The sequence below is a fragment of the Microchirus variegatus genome, assembly GCF_963457635.1.
Source record: "Microchirus variegatus genome assembly, chromosome: 18".
Lineage (NCBI taxonomy): Eukaryota > Metazoa > Chordata > Actinopteri > Pleuronectiformes > Soleidae > Microchirus > Microchirus variegatus.
In genome coordinates this window covers 13,297,559-13,316,091 of record NC_139819.1, presented here as the reverse complement: position 1 = coordinate 13,316,091, position 18,533 = coordinate 13,297,559, and the positions used below count along the sequence as shown (strand labels likewise).

General features: G+C 39.3%; 3 protein-coding genes across 4 annotated transcripts in view; 2 read left to right on the top strand and 1 right to left on the bottom strand.

Moving 5' to 3' along the window:
- Positions 1 to 2,058: 2,058 nt before the first annotated feature.
- LOC310939683 (transcription factor BTF3-like) lies at positions 2,059 to 4,379 on the bottom strand (the record flags this gene model as incomplete). Of its 2 annotated transcripts, XM_083904496.1 has the most annotated exons (6): positions 2,059 to 2,260; positions 2,548 to 2,604; positions 2,690 to 2,891; positions 3,169 to 3,282; positions 3,376 to 3,444; positions 4,324 to 4,379. In XM_083904496.1, the coding sequence occupies 5 exons, from the start codon at positions 3,442 to 3,444 to the stop codon at positions 2,214 to 2,216; spliced, it is 489 nt and encodes a 162-aa protein (XP_083760622.1). In that variant the 3' UTR covers positions 2,059 to 2,213. The 2 variants fall into 2 exon arrangements, with proteins under 2 accessions (XP_083760622.1, XP_083760621.1); XM_083904495.1 differs by lacking the exon at positions 4,324 to 4,379 and having other exon boundaries at positions 3,376 to 3,465.
- A 324-nt stretch (positions 4,380 to 4,703) lies between these two features.
- On the top strand, positions 4,704 to 8,600 carry utp15 (UTP15 small subunit processome component; the record flags this gene model as incomplete). The annotated part of the gene is made up of 12 exons (XM_083905458.1): positions 4,704 to 4,744; positions 5,199 to 5,306; positions 5,459 to 5,551; positions 5,650 to 5,834; positions 6,303 to 6,481; positions 6,712 to 6,837; positions 6,929 to 7,064; positions 7,206 to 7,290; positions 7,454 to 7,609; positions 7,780 to 7,881; positions 8,067 to 8,200; positions 8,309 to 8,600. Exons 2-12 carry the CDS (start codon positions 5,217 to 5,219, stop codon positions 8,598 to 8,600), a joined length of 1,578 nt encoding a protein of 525 aa, XP_083761584.1. The 5' UTR covers positions 4,704 to 4,744; positions 5,199 to 5,216.
- A 3,023-nt stretch (positions 8,601 to 11,623) lies between these two features.
- LOC310940407 (rho guanine nucleotide exchange factor 28-like) overlaps positions 11,624 to 18,533 on the top strand; it is a gene marked incomplete at its 5' end in the record, with an annotated part of 40,056 nt that continues 33,146 nt past the window's right edge. Inside the window, 4 exons of the mRNA XM_083905362.1 lie at positions 11,624 to 11,656; positions 14,389 to 14,530; positions 16,813 to 16,922; positions 17,385 to 17,571. Of these exons, the coding sequence (XP_083761488.1) occupies positions 11,624 to 11,656; positions 14,389 to 14,530; positions 16,813 to 16,922; positions 17,385 to 17,571 (472 nt within the window). The remainder of the gene's footprint in view (positions 11,657 to 14,388; positions 14,531 to 16,812; positions 16,923 to 17,384; positions 17,572 to 18,533) is intronic.

The following is an 18,533-nucleotide window of genomic DNA, read 5'->3' as shown; positions in this document are numbered from 1 at the left end:
CATTTGCATTTTGCTCATGTGTTGATCATCTCATATAAATCATGTGTTTACCCATTAGGTCAGACAAACACAAATAATTCTCCTCATGTTTCATTTCCTTAAAAGCATAAATAACTTTACTAAGATTCTTAGTAAAGGCACTCCTGGCATTTCTATGTTAACTTGCTTGAGGTTTTTGCAGATGTTTCACTTCTCACTTCTCAAGGCATCTACAGTTTCACATGAGAGTGAACTTCAGGATTTCAAGCAATTCCAGTTGACTACATATCAACAGATATAGTTCTGTAAATGAAATGTAAATGACCTTGAATAACCTTTTTTTTTTTTCAATCGCTGCAGTGATGACGGTGAATGTTTTGGACCTCAAACTATTTGAAACATATACATCCTTAAATGAGTTATTGTGACCGCAGAGGTGATGAAGGTCACACATATATTGGACAAAATTATTTCGTTAATCCTGGTACTACTCAACTATTTGGTCGACCACACTTTAAGTCACTATATCTCATTGAAAAATGCATCAAGCTGAACTCAGCCTGAATGAGCCATCTCTACAGCATTCCTTCAAACAGCAAGTGACACAACGACAATTCACTCGTCCTTTGATGACGCATATCAGAGGGACTTTCGAAGGCAAGACTATTTTGTTGACATATTATCGTTTCAGAGGAGTTGTACAGAATTATGTAAATTAATTCAACCAAAATAAGTCTTATAAGGGTCAAATATTTTTTTCAAAACATGCTCTACCAAACAGTTGACTTGTCATTTTATGGTAAAGTGAGTGTTGTTTAAATGATCACTTTAATTTATTGATCAAGGAATTGCACTTAATGTGACTTCTCTGAATGTTGTAGTTTTATTATGAACAGACGACTCAATTATTTGGTAGAAGACTGTATCTGAAATATTGTAGGGTCTAATTTAAAATATATATATATATATATATATATATTGATTGTCGTTATTGTTATGCAAAGAAATGACTTTTCCTTTATTTTTTTCTTGGTGTGTACCTTAAAGGGTTAAAGAAAGAAAAACCCACAATATTCACTGAAATAACTACAAACTTACATAAAAAAATAAATAATAATAATAATAATAATTAACTAACTAATGAAAATCAGACATTACTTTTGAAGTGTAGAAAGTGCAATAGAATAATTAAAAAATAAAAATATGAAACTGGCCTGGAAAAAAATGATGGTACCCTTAACTTAATATTTTGTTGCACAACCTTTTGGACAATCACTGCAATCAAGTGATTCCTGTAACTCAATGAGACTTCTGCACCTGTTGACAGGTATTATGGACAGATTAACGGCCAGATTCATTTTTTTAATATTATAATTTTGTTGAACCACAATTCAAAAGCTGATTTTCATTGGTTTATTTTCAGTTAAGTATTATTCCTTTGTCAGTTTCAAGTTATTTCAGTAAATTTTCAAGATTCACTTGTGGCCTATGATTACTCGCAAGAAGCTGAGCATCACAGATTCTTTCATCATCCGATATACACTGTTGCAACAGAGGAAACGTGACCCGTGTCGATCCAGAGATAGGGTCACCTTGAAAATGCACAGGACGAGCATTAAAATATTTCTAAAAACTGTGAAAACATTCTGTCTGGGTTGTGCAGGAGTTAGAGCCAATGACACAATAGTACTACTTCTGAAGCACAATTTTGCTGTCAACTGTCTACATTTCATGTTGTTCCAGTGCATTTAGCCTTTGGTATTGTTTAATTAAAGTCAATTTGTCCAATGCAGCTGTCAAAATGGGCCTTACCAGAATATATCACTGTAAACTTAAGATTTATATCAACCAATCATGTCATCAAAGTGGACATTTTCACAGTAAATAATGTGGAACATTAAAAAAAGTGATTAACTTTAATGTAATCTTTATTACATGATTAATTCCAACAATGCAATTTTGATGTGTGGGTATCACAATGTAGGAGGCAGCATGAGAAAGACAAAGCTCTGCACATCGCACTGAATTAAATAAAATCACGTGTGCTTTGGGATGAACTAAATGAGACCAAGGCATAGGTAACAGTTGCCATAAAAAGGCGTGTTTACTTGTTTTACATCAATTCTAAGTGTTACAATAAAAAATGAAGTTTTGTTGATGACCAACTCCAAATGCAGAAATGTGTGTGGAGATATGGTGAGGCCAGGAGCTTCTAAATGTTCAACGGTGTTTTGTTAGTTGGCCTCGTCCTTTGAAGCTTCATCGAAGTTTTCAACAAGATCTGAAAATGAAAACAGAAAAAGGTAAAATACTGGCTTAGAACAGAAAACATAAAATGAATTAGCACAACACTTGTGAGCCACCAAAATCAGGACTTTGATTCAATGATGGCAAGACTGTCTGAAACTTTTACGTACCTACCAAGGACTTAACTTATAAACTCATAGGTACTCTGATGTGATTATAGGTAAACGCCAATAACAGGTCAACTTGTGGACTGATATTAATTTGGTTATATGGAAGAATTAATGCAAATTGGTTTAAAACCAGGTGGGGATATTTGCCTACCTGGAACTTCATCATCCTCTTCTTCAGCAGCAACCATGGGTGCTTTGTTCTCTCCAGCTAAGAAAGAACAATTACAAGTGAATTAGTCACAGAAAACAGACACAATTATCGATGTATGTGAACAGATCAGTCTAGAGGTTACCTGGTTTGGGAAGGGTCTCTGCTAATCGCCTGAGGCTAGTAAGACTGTCAGCTCCCAGCTGGTTTAAGATTCCGGGAAGCATCTCTGTGAGCTGCTTGTTCTCAGCATGCCCTGTGATGGTAAAGGTGTTGGCTGCCAAAGAGGCCTGAACCTTTGGATTATTGAAATGGATCACTGTGCCCTGGTTTGTGAACATATTCACCTACAATGAAGTGATGAATGGAACAAAGGAGGAGAAAAATAAGAGGAAATTGAGATCTGTGTCAGAAGAGATAATGCAACAGCTTGAAAGGCTGTGTCCTCTGCAGCTTATTTAACATTTGACCTATTTGACAGTTGCTGATACATGCAATGCTTCCAAAAATGCTTAGTGCATTTACTGTTTTATATAATATTAGTAAATGTACATAACTGTAAGCTGACAGAGACATTTCTGCCTAGTTATTACTGTGCAATTTTGGAATGAAATGGCCAAATACCTCCTCAATGCCAGAGATGTTGTTGACTCCTAGTTTCTTGAGGGAGAACTGCAGCTTCTTGTCATCTGCTGTTGCCGTTCTGTGCACCACCTTCTTCTTTCTGCGGGCTGACCCCTACAAAGAACAACAGTGAGCTTTGATGTGTAAACCCGTAGCCTGATGACTAACATTGTCTTAGATCTGTAACCAGCATGTACACCAACTCACCTTGCCTCCTATGCGGACCTGCGCCTGCAGTTTGGCAAGCTTCTCCTGATTCATTATGGACTCCTTCATCTGAAACGGCACATAAACCATTTTCATTCAATGAGTCATTTCACTATATCATCTGGATATATACAGCAATGTATTCATTATTAAATCAATCACTAATCTCTAATTAAACCATTTGTTTTCCAGCTTCTTACTCTGCATTATAAGTATTAAACAACTACTTATTAATCAAGAAAATAATGGACAGATTATTCAATAGTGACAAATGTAAGTTGCAGCCCCAACACAGCACTGACGTGATGGGGGTGTTTGGCCAATGCAAATTTACAATCAATACCGATTTGCTCACACACCATTGTGATGGTGGGAATGAAACTATGAGAATAACACTTATGCAAAACAAAACCCCCACACGTCTAACTACACAAATAGACGAAAGGCTATTTACTTAAAAAAAACACATTTTAAACTCAAATAACTGCAGACGGACGGTTTCCCCCAATCTAACAAGAATGCACAGCTGTCAGGGCCCCACAAATAGCTACACACATTTGAAGCCTCGACTCTGCATGAATAAGACAGAGGTGAGAAGCTAAAGTTGATGGCTAAGTTAGGTTCACAACCTTACCAGAGGCGAAGAGGGAAGAGTCGGCTAATAACCACGTCGTGTCCTTATCTTAAGTGAGCTCTAACGAGAAAAGTCTAGCGTGAACTGCCACTAGTGGAAAACGTTAATAAACCCCCACTGTGTCACTCAACTGTCGGCTAGTTAGCAAACCATGCTAGGCAGCTAACTTAGGCCAACCAAACAGACGTCCAATCGAGATTGAACATTTCCTCACAATTCAACACACCGTTACACTGGGAACTGTACTTTCTTCACAAAGTCTCCACTATGTGAGTGTGACACGATTGAAAAGGGCCACATAAACACGAACTGACCTGTGAGTGTGTAAACACGCGGGTTCCACCAGCGACAGACGCTCTCGGAGAAAGGAACGAAGAGCGGAAGTGACGTGCTTAGACTATTTCACCCAAAAGGAATTTAATCATTACAAATGAATGTATACTGAGAGTTGTTATATTTGTATACATAAATAAACTACCCATATCCAAATAAATCAGTGTAAAAATACAAAAAAGAAAAAAGATTTCGAAATATTTAAAAGGATTTGCTAGTTTTCGCAGCGGAAGTAATTTTCGGATACAATCATGGCGTCCTCCAGTTCACTGAGAGGCAACGTGACCACCCGTTGAAATAACCAATTCATGGTTTATTTGAACTGCTGGTGTCTGTATCATCTGATTTCAGTACACCCTTCAAAAACCAGTCGTTGGTGCTCCAGGACGTTTTCCCGTAAAGGTGAGAATCGCCATCAGAACCAGATTAGTAGGGAATGCTAACTGGCTAAAGCGCAGTTTGCTAACTAAGTTGTACTGCTCAGACCACGTTGGTTCAGGGAAATGTCTCACAAGCGGCTTTTTGTTTCAAACCAAAAAAGTTAACTATCATTTTGTTCTTCAGGAAAGGTAATCATAAACATATTGTATCTAACTTCCACATATGATGAACAAATATGATCTGTATTACTGTTGATGTTGTTAACAGTAATAAATCGCGATTATGTTGGCACAGCTTTTGCCATCTCAGCTATTCATTTTAGTTATTATAGTACTGTGTCTTTATGCCTGAGTTCTTTAAATTACAATACCGTAGAGCTAGAGTACAAGATTACAAGAGAAATCTTGTACTGACGCTATTGTCATGCTTCTGTACTGTATTCTAATGTACATCTAATTTGTTTGTATCTTACCAGACGGTAATTACCACGAACATGGCTTCGTTCAAACCTACAAAAGTTCTAGTTTATCCCAAACTTGGAGAAAAAATCACACAAGACACCCTGTATTGGAAAAACTACAAGGTGAGTGTATTCAAATGTAATCCATTTCTATCCCAGACTTTATTGTGGACTCAAAGTGCTACTGTGTCTTAAAAATAAAACACAATGGCTGATTTCTTCAAGTTTGTTTGTTTTCCTTACCTAACAAGACATTTTTATTTCTCCTCCCACAGGCTCCGGTGCAAATAAAGGAATTTGGAGCAATCACAAACATTGACTTTTCCCCTGTGGCGCCACATAATTTTGCAGTGACAGCATTCACAAGAGTATGTATTAAATCCTGATTAGTCACTTGGTAATTTGGTATTAATAAGGCAGCATTTGTTCAAGATGTATCCTCATTTTAACCCTGCTTCCTCTTCAGATCCACATTTATGGGCCGTATTCCCAAGAGCCCGTGAAGACATTTACGCGGTTTAAAGACACAGCGTACTGCGGGAGGTTCAGGTCAGATGGCCAGCTGCTCGTTGCAGGATGTGAGGACTCTGTTGTCCGTCTATTTGACGTCGGTGGCAAGGTGGCACTCAGGATGTTCAGAGGGCACACAAAGTAGGTGTCAATGATGGTGCTTTACTTTTACTGATTTTTTTCTTCTTCTGTGTGTCTGCCAGGTTTTCTCAGAACTGTGTGTTCTCAATAAGATAAATATACAGAAAATCAAGTGGAGGGTTTTCATAGAGCTCAAGGAATTCAAAATGCAATTTTGCTTTTCACATTTTCAGTTGAATAGAACCAGTTTAAGAACCAGAGGTTGACAGCCTCTGTGTGTTGTGTGGATTTTTCCGCTGATATTATGTGACATAAATAACAGTTTTCAGACCGTTCCGCGCTGCCACACTGCACTAGTCTGCTATTGTCAAACAACTGTTGAATGATGATATCTTGAGTGATCCATCGACTGAATTTCATGATGAGCTCAAGAGTTCTGACAACATGCAAACTGTCGTACTGACTTATAAAGGTCTCTCTCTCTCTTGGTGAAACACAACTAATACGAATGTCTTTATTCCTATTAAGGGCTGTTCACGTAGCAGACTTCACGTCAGACAGATACCAGATTCTCACCGGTTCAGACGACTACACCTGTCGACTTTGGGATCTCGCAAACGCAGCAGAACTCAACACCTACCAAGAACACACCGATTACATCCGCTGTGGTGTCACGAGCAAGCTCAACCGAGATCTCTTCATTACTGGTGAGAAGGAAGCTATATTTTTTATAATTTCAACAGCCACTTTACTTTAATCTAGTATAAAATGTGGCTATTAGATTAAAGTGACAGACACAGCCAGTCTGATCTTTTTAAAATTTTATTTCTAAGTATTTCTTCTCTACATGCCACAGGATTCATAAATAATGTGCAAAAAAGTTCTGAGTAATGAAAATCTTTGTCTGTGTGACTAAATATTTGTTGTTTGATCCTAGGGTCATATGACCACACACTGAAACTGTTTGATGCCAGGGTGAATAAGAGTGCAATGACCATGGACCATGGTCAGCCAGTGGAGAGTGTGCTCCTCTATCCCTCGGAGGGTCTCCTCGTCTCTGCAGGTAGTCTGCAATATAAACAATATTGTTGTTCTGTTTATTCATGTTCACCGAATACATCAGAAAACGTGTTGTGCAAATTCTCTCCCTGCAGGTGGGCGCTATGTGAAGGTGTGGGATCTGCTGAAAGGAGGCCAGCCTCTGGTTTCCCTGAAGAATCATCACAAAACAGTCACCTGTTTGTGTCTCAGCAGCAACGGACAGAGACTGCTCTCTGGTTCTCTGGACAGGTGAATGTACAATGTGTGCGTCTGACGTGGCAGACAAATGGAAAAAAAAAAATCGTAACTGTGGAAATCAGTGGCCACTCTTCTGTAGCACTTTCAAAAATGTGAAGTTGATCTCATGCAGAGTCCCCGTTTGTCTTTCAGGCATGTTAAGGTGTACAGCACAACCAACTTTAAAGTGGTCCACAACTTCGACTACTCTGCCTCAATCCTCAGTCTGGCTTTGGCTGTAAGAAATTTCATTCAACTCTATTATTTTTATTTGAAGAGTAATTAAGAGTAGAAATGATTTGTTCTGTAAACAGACGCACAAAAAGCTCCTGCTTTAGGAAAAAGAGTTTGGATACCTAAACAGTAAGACTATCAATATATGTTCATGTCTTTCTTCTCAGCCGGATGACGAGTCCATTGTTGTGGGTATGACCAACGGTATTCTGAGTTTGAAACACAGGAAAAACCCTGAGGAGTCAAAGGAACTCTCTGGCCAACAGAGGCGACGGCCATCGTATCGTGTTTTTGTGAAGGGGAAGAACTATGTCCCTAAACAGGTACTTTTTTTCCCATTTAGCAGTAGCTGTGGTTTAACAGTCTGAGACAAAGGTCAAACTGTCTGACACTTACTTCATTTTAGCTTGCTGATGTTATGTATGGCTCTTGTGACAACTTTATCTATGACTCTGGGTTAATTTATGACTAATTTCTCTTATTTTCTTTTCAGGATGATTATCTTGTCAGTAAACCAGTGAAACAGCATTTGGAAAAATATGACAAGCAACTGAAGAGATTTAATGTATCTAAGGCTTTGGATACAGCTCTGGAGGTATAATTTATTTGTTTATTTAATGGCCTTTTTTTCAATTTTTATATATATATAAAAAAAATTCATTCACTTTGTCATGTAAAGTGGAGTGTTTTGCCTTGTATTTGGGGAAACTCTCCACCATTTCTGATGCACAAACATGCTTTACAGTGGGGTTATTATACTTGTATGCAATTTCTTTATAGTCATGGACAAGATTGAAAAAACCAGAGATCACAGTTGCTGTTGTAAAAGAGCTGGATCGAAGAGGAACGCTGAAGAACGCTCTGGCGGGAAGGGACGAGCAAGGGCTCTCTCGTTTTCTTAATTTCCTCATTGGGTAAGAGGCAGATAATAAAAAAAAAAAACCCCACAAACTTGAAGTGTTGACATCCTGTGTTATATTTGGATGAACTAATGCAGAGATATTGTGACTGCTTTTATGCAGGAACTTGGTGGACCCCAGGTTTGCTCCCGTCCTTGTTACAGCAGCTGAGATGATCTTGGACATTTATAAGTCGGTAATCGGCCAGTCACCGGTCGTGGACCGACAGCTGCTGCGTCTACAGGAGTTGCTGGAAAGGGAAATTGACTTCCAGCAGAACCTCATGGAGGTGCTGGGCATGCTGGACACAATGTTCGCCTCCTCCATCCCTAAGAAGGAAGTGCCCTGCTCTGCCATCAGCAGGTCTAATGGCTTGGCTCAAGAAGAAGCAAGGCCACAGCTTCAGGCCACCTGAGGCCTGGTAAGCAGGAGGAAACACTGCTTTAGACTGGGCTCGAGAACCATCACAGATCTATAAACCTCTGTTTGAAATGTCAGACACAAGCCGGCATGTCGGGCTACATGTCACCAAATGTGAGACAAACAAACTTGGAGGTCTCATTTTGGAGTTTTAACATAACCTGACTGATGGCGCAGAGAACATGCGTTGACTGTATGAGAAACGCGTGGCTGTAAAACGAGGCGTCACTTTGACTGGAAGTGTAAGTAATTACACTTTCAATAGTTTGAGCCTCAGTGTGTGTATGAAATGTTTCGTTGTAAATGTCTGCTGTGATTTTTTTTTTTTCATAATATTTGACATTGAGAATTGTTTTATAAGCAGATGAAATAAAAAATAATTTGTAATATTGAAAGTGACAAATAACAAATGTTTTGTTAAACTTAACCGATCACTACTGTACAACATTTACTCTGCCACAACATAACTAGCAACTGGTTTTACAGTTTTGGTCCATTTATGTATATTTTGACTCACTTAATAAACCTAAAATATACATTTCCCGGTCACTTCATCAGGTGCAGTGTGGAGACACGCTAACATTAACTGGATATTTTCTCATTCTCTGTAAACATTTGACATAATCATATGTGAAATATATGTCCCTTAAAGGTGCATTATGTAATAAATCTAAAGCAACTGGCTATAAAATCCTCCTAATGTCACAGAGACTCAGGAATAATGTTCATATAACAAACTGAACTCACCAACAACAACAGTGCAGCCAAAATATTTGCATAAAAAAAAATATTTTGCTGACTGCAAATCATGTTTATGTTTTGAAATCATGTCTTGGCATGTGGCGCCACCTACTGCCGTCTACCAATCATTGCAGTCAGTAGAGTCTCAGCTACCGAGCAACCACGGGTTGCCAGTTACGTCTGAAAACGAAACCTAAAAGACCTTGGTATTTTGAATTTGAATGTAGTAACCGTTTTTGGCCACTTTCTTACATATGGCAACTTTAAATCGAATTTCTTCCCCATTCTGTTTGATTTCAGCAGGTCGTCTCTACTATTTAATGCTTTGAGTTGTTTCCACGTGATTGTGTGATTAGATATTTACATTTACAAGTAGTTACACAGGTGTAACTAAAGGTGTCAGGTGAGCGTAGTCGTTTATGTACTCCAAATAGGGTGGTGTGCATCATGAGAGAGTACAGTGTCGCAGTTGTATCTATATCCTGTAGAGGGCGCTGTAACTTCAAACACTAACGTACAGGGAGGAATTTGCATTCATCAGGAAGGAAAGACGGTCAGAGCAGAGGAGGAGGATGCTGTTTAAACTGGAAACAGAAGCAACAGCTCCACACTGACAGCACTGAGCTTCAACACCGACCCTGGAGGGAGGATGAGTCCCAGTTAAAGCCTCTGCTGTTTTCTTCTTCTTTGGTTTTGTATGAAACGCAGCACGCAGGTTTCTTCTGCTGGACTTTGGAGTCTTCGTGAGGGTGAGTACATGAACAGTTTAAACGCTTTTCTACAACAACTCCAGGATAATTAGCACTACGTGTTTGAATGTTTGAGTCATGGCGCCAGAATGGCACTTCACTAAGAAGTCCTCTGCTCTTTGGTTTGTTCGTGTTTTGACTTCACTGTGACGTTTGGTCTGTTAACGACATAATTATATCATTAAATCATTTTTTAAATAACTACTTAATCATATTTATATATTTTGCAACTGCATTTCTATATATATATATATGTGTGTGTGTGTATTTTAATGGGGAACAAAATGGTTGTATTTGTTTAGACAGTGTTGTGTTCAGTTTAGAAAGTGACCAGTGATGAAGAACAGCAGTGAAGTGGTTTCACACACACACACACACACACACACACACACACACACACACACACACACACACACACACACACACACACACAGGTTTTCATCACTTTAGAGGACATTACATGGACTTACATTCATTTCCTGGAGACTTACTCTGACCTTAACCCTAGAACACTATCGCTCAAATTCAAAACACCATCACTAATGCTGGGTGATTTTTTTTATCATCAAAATATTTCAAAACATGACAATACATGACACATTTGAGCAGTGTTCTTTTATTTTAAACTGTGTCATGTCTAACAAAATGAAAAGAAAAGCATCACGAGGTAACCATATAAAAATCCTCCAAAAATTACTGGAAAATAAGGAATTTGGGAACAAAGAAACAAAAAAAAAAACAATAATGAAGATGAAAACTTGGTTTTCATGAAAATCACATGCATTTATTTGCTCGGGTGAAAACCACCTGGCAATAGTGTTCTAGGGTTAACCATAATTACCACTGGCCTAATCCAGTAATTAATAATCCCTAACCTTGACCCTAACAGCCTAACTTTAACACACATCTTCACCTTGTAGTCATTTATGCTACTTGATTTTCGTCCCCATAATATGTTTGTGTAAACAGATTTAGGTCCCCACAACATGAGTAATACCAGGTACACACACACACAGTTGTTAGGACAGCATTGACTCATTTGAACATTCTATCTAAAGCCTTATCCATGGCCTAAACCACAACCACATCAATTAATGCCTTGCCCTAATCTTTACCTAACCACAAATCACATCTTACTAACCCAAACCAGAGCCCACAAAAATGAGGTTTTACCTAATTAGTACTGAGCTTTTGGTCTCAAAGAGGACTACTGGAGGGCCCACAGAGGTGACAAACAAACAAACAAACATGTTTGTCCAGGTGTACATTACACTGCATACTGGGCACACTAGTGCTCTGGCACTGTCTTTAGCTGGAGTGTATCATCATTAAAATCATTACCCACACACTGGTGATCAAGAGATTATCCTGTCTTGTCAGACAACCTCCGACTCTCTACTTGGCACAGATTAAGGTTTGATAATCTCTTTGGGATCAAAGGAGCAAGCAGAATGAATGAGCTAGGACTTTTTAATTGTTGCGTTATTCCTTTGTTTCATGTGTGTCTTCGCCTGCAGTTACTGTACAGATGGAGCTGAGCAGGAGGAAAGTGCCTTTGTATGTAAGTATATGTTCCAGCTTTCTCTTAGTCTTCTTATTTTCCAGTTAATCCCAAGAGTTTGTTATCCCTCTGGAACATCTCTGAAAATTGGGTTTGGAAAGTAGCCAGAGAGGTTGACAGCAGCCAAAAAAAAAAAAAATAGGATGGAAATTATGAGAAATGAGCTTATCCGATTGTACAGCTCAGGTTGAATAGTTTGGAGATACATCAAGAGAGGCAAGGTTGAGATGGAGATGAAGATGGAGCTTCCAGGTGGAAGAAAAAGAGGAAGACCACAGAGAAGGTTCATGGATGTTGTGAAGGAGGACATGAGGACAGTTGATGTAACAGAAGAGGACGCAAGTGATAGGTTGATCTGCTGTGGTGACCCCTGAAGGGATAAACTGAAATAAGGTATATTTGAAGATGAAAACATAACAGTAAACAACATCTAATATCTGAAAAGACACAAGTGTTTTCTGCTTATGTGTCATGATTGTAGTCCACTAACTTTGAGTCAGTCAGTTCACGATTGTATGAGTGAGACGGCAGATTTGTCACAGAGGTTAATGAGGGCAACATTGTGAAAGATGTCTCCCCTGTTGATCAAACATGGCTTTTATTGGTCTTTGGTGGGAAAAATTGTTGGCTTAGCTGTTGGATTGTTTGAGCACTGAATCATAGTTTCTCCAGGGCAAAAAAAAAATAAACGTATCCATCAGCACAACAGCGACAATGGCAGCCTGGCACTTCTGTGTATAACTAGCAAATTAATAACTCTCGTTATTCATTCACCGTGGTGTTATTTGTTTGTATTTTACTTATTTGCTCGCAGTTTGATTCGTGATGCATCTGTGAAACGTTTGGTTAAGCTGTAGTCAAACAAGGTATATAATATTTGATTGGTTTCACTTAGTAGACAAACATTAATAAGAACTAATGCTCTGAAGATCAAAGACGAGGTACAGTTGGACATTTAGTCAATAATAATTTGACATGTGAAATGATGTTTTCCTTGTGCGTGCGTGAGGTTACTTAAAGGTCACTATGCTTTGATTGTCGATGCACCACCACACAGCCTTTACATGTACATGTTTTCTCCGGGGGCGCACACATTAATGCTCAGATAAATGAGTGAATGCATTTATGCAGCAGAGGATAGTTTGCTGCAACACTTAAGTGAACTGTTGATTTAACAAGAGTGGCCCACAGTTGGCCTACAGCCTCCTTGGAGCAAAAATGCTAACAAGCCTGCTCAGATGCTCACAATGGCCATGCTAATATGCTGATACATATCAGGTAAATCTCATTAGTATGTGAGCAAATTTGTTCATGGCATGAAACAAAATGGATTTGTTTTGCAATCAAAACCAACATTGTGGGAACACTAAATTAATTTGACCTGTTGTTGGTACTACAAGAAAATCCTTTTTTTTTATCATTGATTAATCTTTCGGCCACACGGTTGGTGTAGTGGGTTAGCACTAGGTTGGGTTTGTGATCCTTTCTGCATGTTATACCCATGTGTACATGGGTTTTCTCCAGGTCTAAAAACATGCAGAATTACGGATTAGGCAAATTGCACGCTCTAAATTGACCATAGATGTGAGAGTTGTTTGTGGCGACCTGTCCAGGGTGTACACTGCCTTTTGCCCAGCTGGGATTAGCACCAGCGCCCCCCCACCACCCTCATGTGGAGAATTAAGTGGTAGAAGATGGATGGAATTAGTGTGCTTGCTGAAAGGCAGCACACTATTGTCCTTCTTAAGTTTTCTTATTCCTGTCAGCCAGATTTTTGGTCAGCTCCTGCTCATAGACCTTTTGAGATATCTCCACTGCTCCATAGTGTTACTGACCCTTGTCTTTTTTCCGCCATATTGGATTGAATAGAAAGCGAAACTAAACTTTCACCTGTCACAAATTTTGTCCGATCTTCACGAAACTTTACGTACATGATCCTTGGACCAAGCCTCACAAAAGTTACCAGAAGGATTTTTGATTTTTGTGTCATTAAAACGCACAAAATGGCACACAATATTGATTGTGTTTCCCCAGCCTTCGACATCCACGTCCAAGTTTTTGGACATCATTCATCAAAAAAAAAAAAACAGAAAAACTCAAGGGTGAGCGCTCAGTTAGAGTGCTAGCTCGAGTGTCAAAACTTCAAACCCTAACCCTACACCGTAGATCAGAGTTTCTCACTCCTGGTCCTGGGGAGCCACCGTCCTGCGTGATTTAGATGTTTCCCTCGTTAGCTCGTTAGTAAGCTCTGCTGAAGCCAGATAATGACCCATTTATTTGAATCAGGTGTGTTGGAGCAGGGAAACACCTAAAACATGAGTGAGAAACCCTGCCGTAGATGAATCGGTGACCCAAGAGCAACTCGCCCTGAACTTCCTGACCTGCACAAGTGTTTTTTGTAAAAAGTACCAATCAGGGTGCATATGTGTGAGCGTTCAGGCCTTTTTCATGTTCCTCTGCCTCTGATCTAAAGTGTTTTGCCCTGTTGGGATCAGTGCAGGTTTCCACAATAGACACTTAAGACATTCCTCTTTTTATTGAGGGGTAATATTTTATTATACCCTCAAGAGGAATGCTGTCAGGAGATTTGGTGTACTTTAGAGAAAAGTAGAACATTAGAACACCTTACTCTAAAATGAGCCTGCAGCTATGGGAGTAGATTTATTTTTTGTTCTGTAGCATGTTCCTTTATAAATTTGCCCCACAACCTCTCTCGACTTTCTTTGTTACAGGGCCAGGCCAAGGTATTTGCTTTGTTGGAGGGTTTGGACTCTGTGCCGCTGGATGCAGAGGTCTATATTGTTTTGGAAGGATCCACGCTCGTCCATGTCACCAGGGCTCATAGTGATGTCATGCTCTGCTTTATAGTGCCTGGTACGTGCACAAATATATCTGTATCTGCACATGTACTCTATCTCATTATATGAATGTGACGTGAAAGGATGGATGGATGATTTCTCTATTTGGCCAATTTCTGATGTTCATCCAAGGAGAATTTATCTAGCAAAATATCCTCATAAGTCAAACAAACTGACAACCCCAGGTTTTTAACTCCATACTGTGTATACAGTACAGTAAGGAGCAGTGTATCATTATTTGTATTTTGACACACAAAGGTTTGCACCACTATTCCTCTGAAGACCCTGCTTGACCTCCATTCATTAGGACAGCCAAAACAAAGCCTTAACCTTAACCTAATAAAACGTAATACCAGTCGATTCCAAACCCCTGCCATAACCTAACCACAGTTCATATCTGAGATCTAAACAACCAGTTCCTCATGAATGAGATCCTGCCTCATTACGATCAGACTTTGGTCCATACAAAGACAACAGGTCCTGACAAGGTCAGTGTTTATCCCAGAACAGGTCCTAAATAGGTAAGAAATACGAGTAACACACACACACACACACTTGATGCATACAGTAGTCTGTGTTGAGGTCTGGAACGGCACAGAATCTTATCAGCTTCCTCTCAGGAGGGAAGCAGCACCATATAAACAGTATGTCATCATTAGTGAGCCTCTGTGTAGGCTGACACAGACAGCAGGAAGTCCTGCAGGCTTGTGCACTGAGCCTGACGGAGTAAGCAAACCAGGTCTTGCTCTCTCTGTTCATCAAAAAAGCCTTCATTAGTGTATATATAAAGAAAAAGTGAGAACATGTTAATTACATTGCGGCTTTTTTAAGCACTAAGGCATTTTAAAAATGTGACTTGTTTTGTATTTACACTACCGTTCAAAAGTTTGGGGTCACCTATACATGTTTTGGTGTTTTCCATTAAAACTCATCAAAAGAGTTGCAAAATGAATTAAAAAAAAATACCGTCAAGACATTGACAAGATTAGAAATAATGATAATAATAATTCAAAATAATAATTTTGCCCTTCAAACTTTGCTTTCGTCAAAGAACCAGCAAAACTGATTTCAGCTGTGCTAACATCATTGCACAAGGGTTTTCAAGGGTTGTCTAATCATCCAATAGCCTTCTAACACAATTAGCAAACACAATGTATCATTAGAACACTGGAAATGGGCCTCTATTCACCAATGTATATATTCCATTAAAAACCAGACATTTGCAGCTAGAATAGTCGTTTACCACATTAACAATGTGTAGAGTGTATTTCTGATTCATTTAATGTTATATTTATAAACTTTTTAACACTAGTGTATGACAAAACTGTGTGTAATTGGACTTGTTTTACACATTATTGTCATCATCCATCCATCCATTTTCTACCGCTTTATTCTCCAATCACAGGGCCAAATCCACTCGCTCCACTCCCATACACTCTCTCAGTGTCCAATTTAACTAATTCCTGTATTCGATGTTTGTGGGGCTCGAACCTGGGTCTTCTTTCTGCAAAGGTGTTATTGTTATCAATTCAATAGAAACCTGGCAGTCATCATTTTTAGCCAGTTTTCTTTTTTATCATTCACAGTGGACTGTCTCAATACACATGACACAGTTTGCTCACAGCGCCATATTGGCTGGAAAAGCTCCTGAAACATTAGCAGCACCAGTGCTGGTTTCAAGCTTTAAGAGATCAATGCACACTTTAAATCCGCAGAGATCAAGAAAAAAAAAAAATCTCAGAACCTGTCAGACTGAATTTATGTAATCCTCACGAAACCCCTGGGTGCTTTTCATGAGTATGGAAACTGCTACATTGGACATTATTCCAGACTTGCAGCATTACATCCTCAAATTTCTTAACTCGAAAATGTTGTAAACTTCCCACAATGCAACATTCCTGTGCTACACACAGAACTTGTTTTTTTTTTTTTTATGTCAAGACAGGCAAAGGCAACAGGTATCTGTGCTAATAAAGCAAATTTCTGCAAAACATTTTAGACTATGGAAAACAAACTACTGCTCAAAAAAATTGTTCAGCAGTTTCACACAATAAACTCTTGTTGCCCCCACCCACTCCTGCACTGCTGCTGTATACATACAGACGCCCCCTTAGTCAATGCTGATATTAGCTTGACTAAGTCCATTTTCACATGAATGGCTCATCATACAGATAGTGTTACAGCCTTTCTGTTCACAAAGTCTAAACAGGCAGAATAATAACATCAACAACAAAAATCACCTAAACTTACACAGTGCAGCTTTAATTTGAGCTTTTGCTGTGTTGTATTTTTCTCTAGGACATAACAAGGCTGAGATGGTCTCTGTCCAGGCCTACCTGTGCTCTAAAACCACACCCCTCATATGGGTGGGCGGAGCCTCACTGGAGTATGTCCAAGACGATGCGCAGGTAGAGACAAATACACAAACGTGATCTTATATGGTGCACACAATGACAATCTTTTTATTCCTGCAGCTACAAAATGTCTGCATAACTTAGATTGTTGTTCTTTGCAAAATGAAAAGTGTCTTAATTATGTTTTATGGTTTTGTAAATGAGGGCACTGTTATGAAAAATGTTTTCCCTGGTGATCAGACATTAGGTGAAACATTAGTCAGGTTGTTCTTGGATTATTTGAGTACTGGAAAAAATAACCTCATCCATCAGCACAGCAGTGACGACTCCACTGAGGAGATGGAGTTTTCACTAGGGCTGCAACTAACAATTATTCTTTATTCATTGATTCCTTGTTTGGTCCATTAAAAGTCATACAACGTCCTATATTTGGCATCAGTCATTTCACTTCTGCAGCAGTTCTGTTGTTATCAGTTATCTCAGTTTGCATCTTCACGGTTGCTGCTGTTTTCTCAGGACCTTGCAGAGCACCTGGTAATCCACGGACATTGCCTGAGCTCCACGGATCACAAAGAGCTGAGGAGCTTCTTCAACGTGGGTCAGGAGAGTTCTCGCTGGGCTATGGACCGCCGCGTGGCTCTGGCCATGGCCAACCTGGACATCCCTCAAAACTGGAATGTACTGGGCAGCCACAGTGGAGAAGGTGAGAGCAGGATTATCTTACCTTGACGAACGGCGTTTTCTGCACAGATCTGTTTTTGGTGTTTTATTATGAAACAATAGAAGGACCTAATTAGTCATTTACATGTCGGTTAATAAGCCAATATTTTTGAGGGTGTTGTTACCGAGCATTGACACAGGTTTAATGACATCTTCATCCGTCATCATTGTGCTAAAGCTGATCGTGGCAGGAGAACGTGAACTTTTCAACTCTGATACACCCTCCTATTTTGTCTCCGCCATCATTCCCATTTTCCATGCTCGTTGCGCTGAAGTCGGAAGTGAGCATGGTCATGTGACCTCCTGTTGAATTCATCAAAGTCAATCAAGCAGCGTGTAATGTGGTTAATAGAGCCTTTCCAGCTGGAAGTAGCCTTCGGCACAGCTCAATAAATCTGTGTGTGTGTGTGTGTGTGTGACCACTATGACTACTCGATGCCACCATCTGTTTGTATGATTTGAGTGTTTTGCGAAGAGCCACCTACATAAATAACAAACTAGATTTAGCGCTAATACTGTTACGGCAGTCTGTTTCATCGCAGTGTCGCCCGCCTAAATGTCTGCGGTTAATTCGATAATGTTGACCCATGACATCACTTTATCGCTGACGCTGTGTGTGTGACTGAATTTTCAGGCTCCAACTTTTCTTTTGTTATTATTACATCACCATGTTTTCTCTGGACTTGCTGCAGAGGTAAAATTCAGCCATAGTAAGCATATGCTTCTTTATGGAATCTCTTCAGGAATCCTGCATAGAATATCCTAAACAGTGTGTTTACAGTAACCGTGTAACTGTTCTGTCTGACCACTCAGATATTCCAACATTCCTTGACTATACTTTAGTTATTGTGGACCTGCACTGTGGAATTCGTCACCTAATGAGTTGCACTTTATAGATATGGTTTCCACTTTTACTTCTTAACTCAATACTTCCCTGTTGTCCCA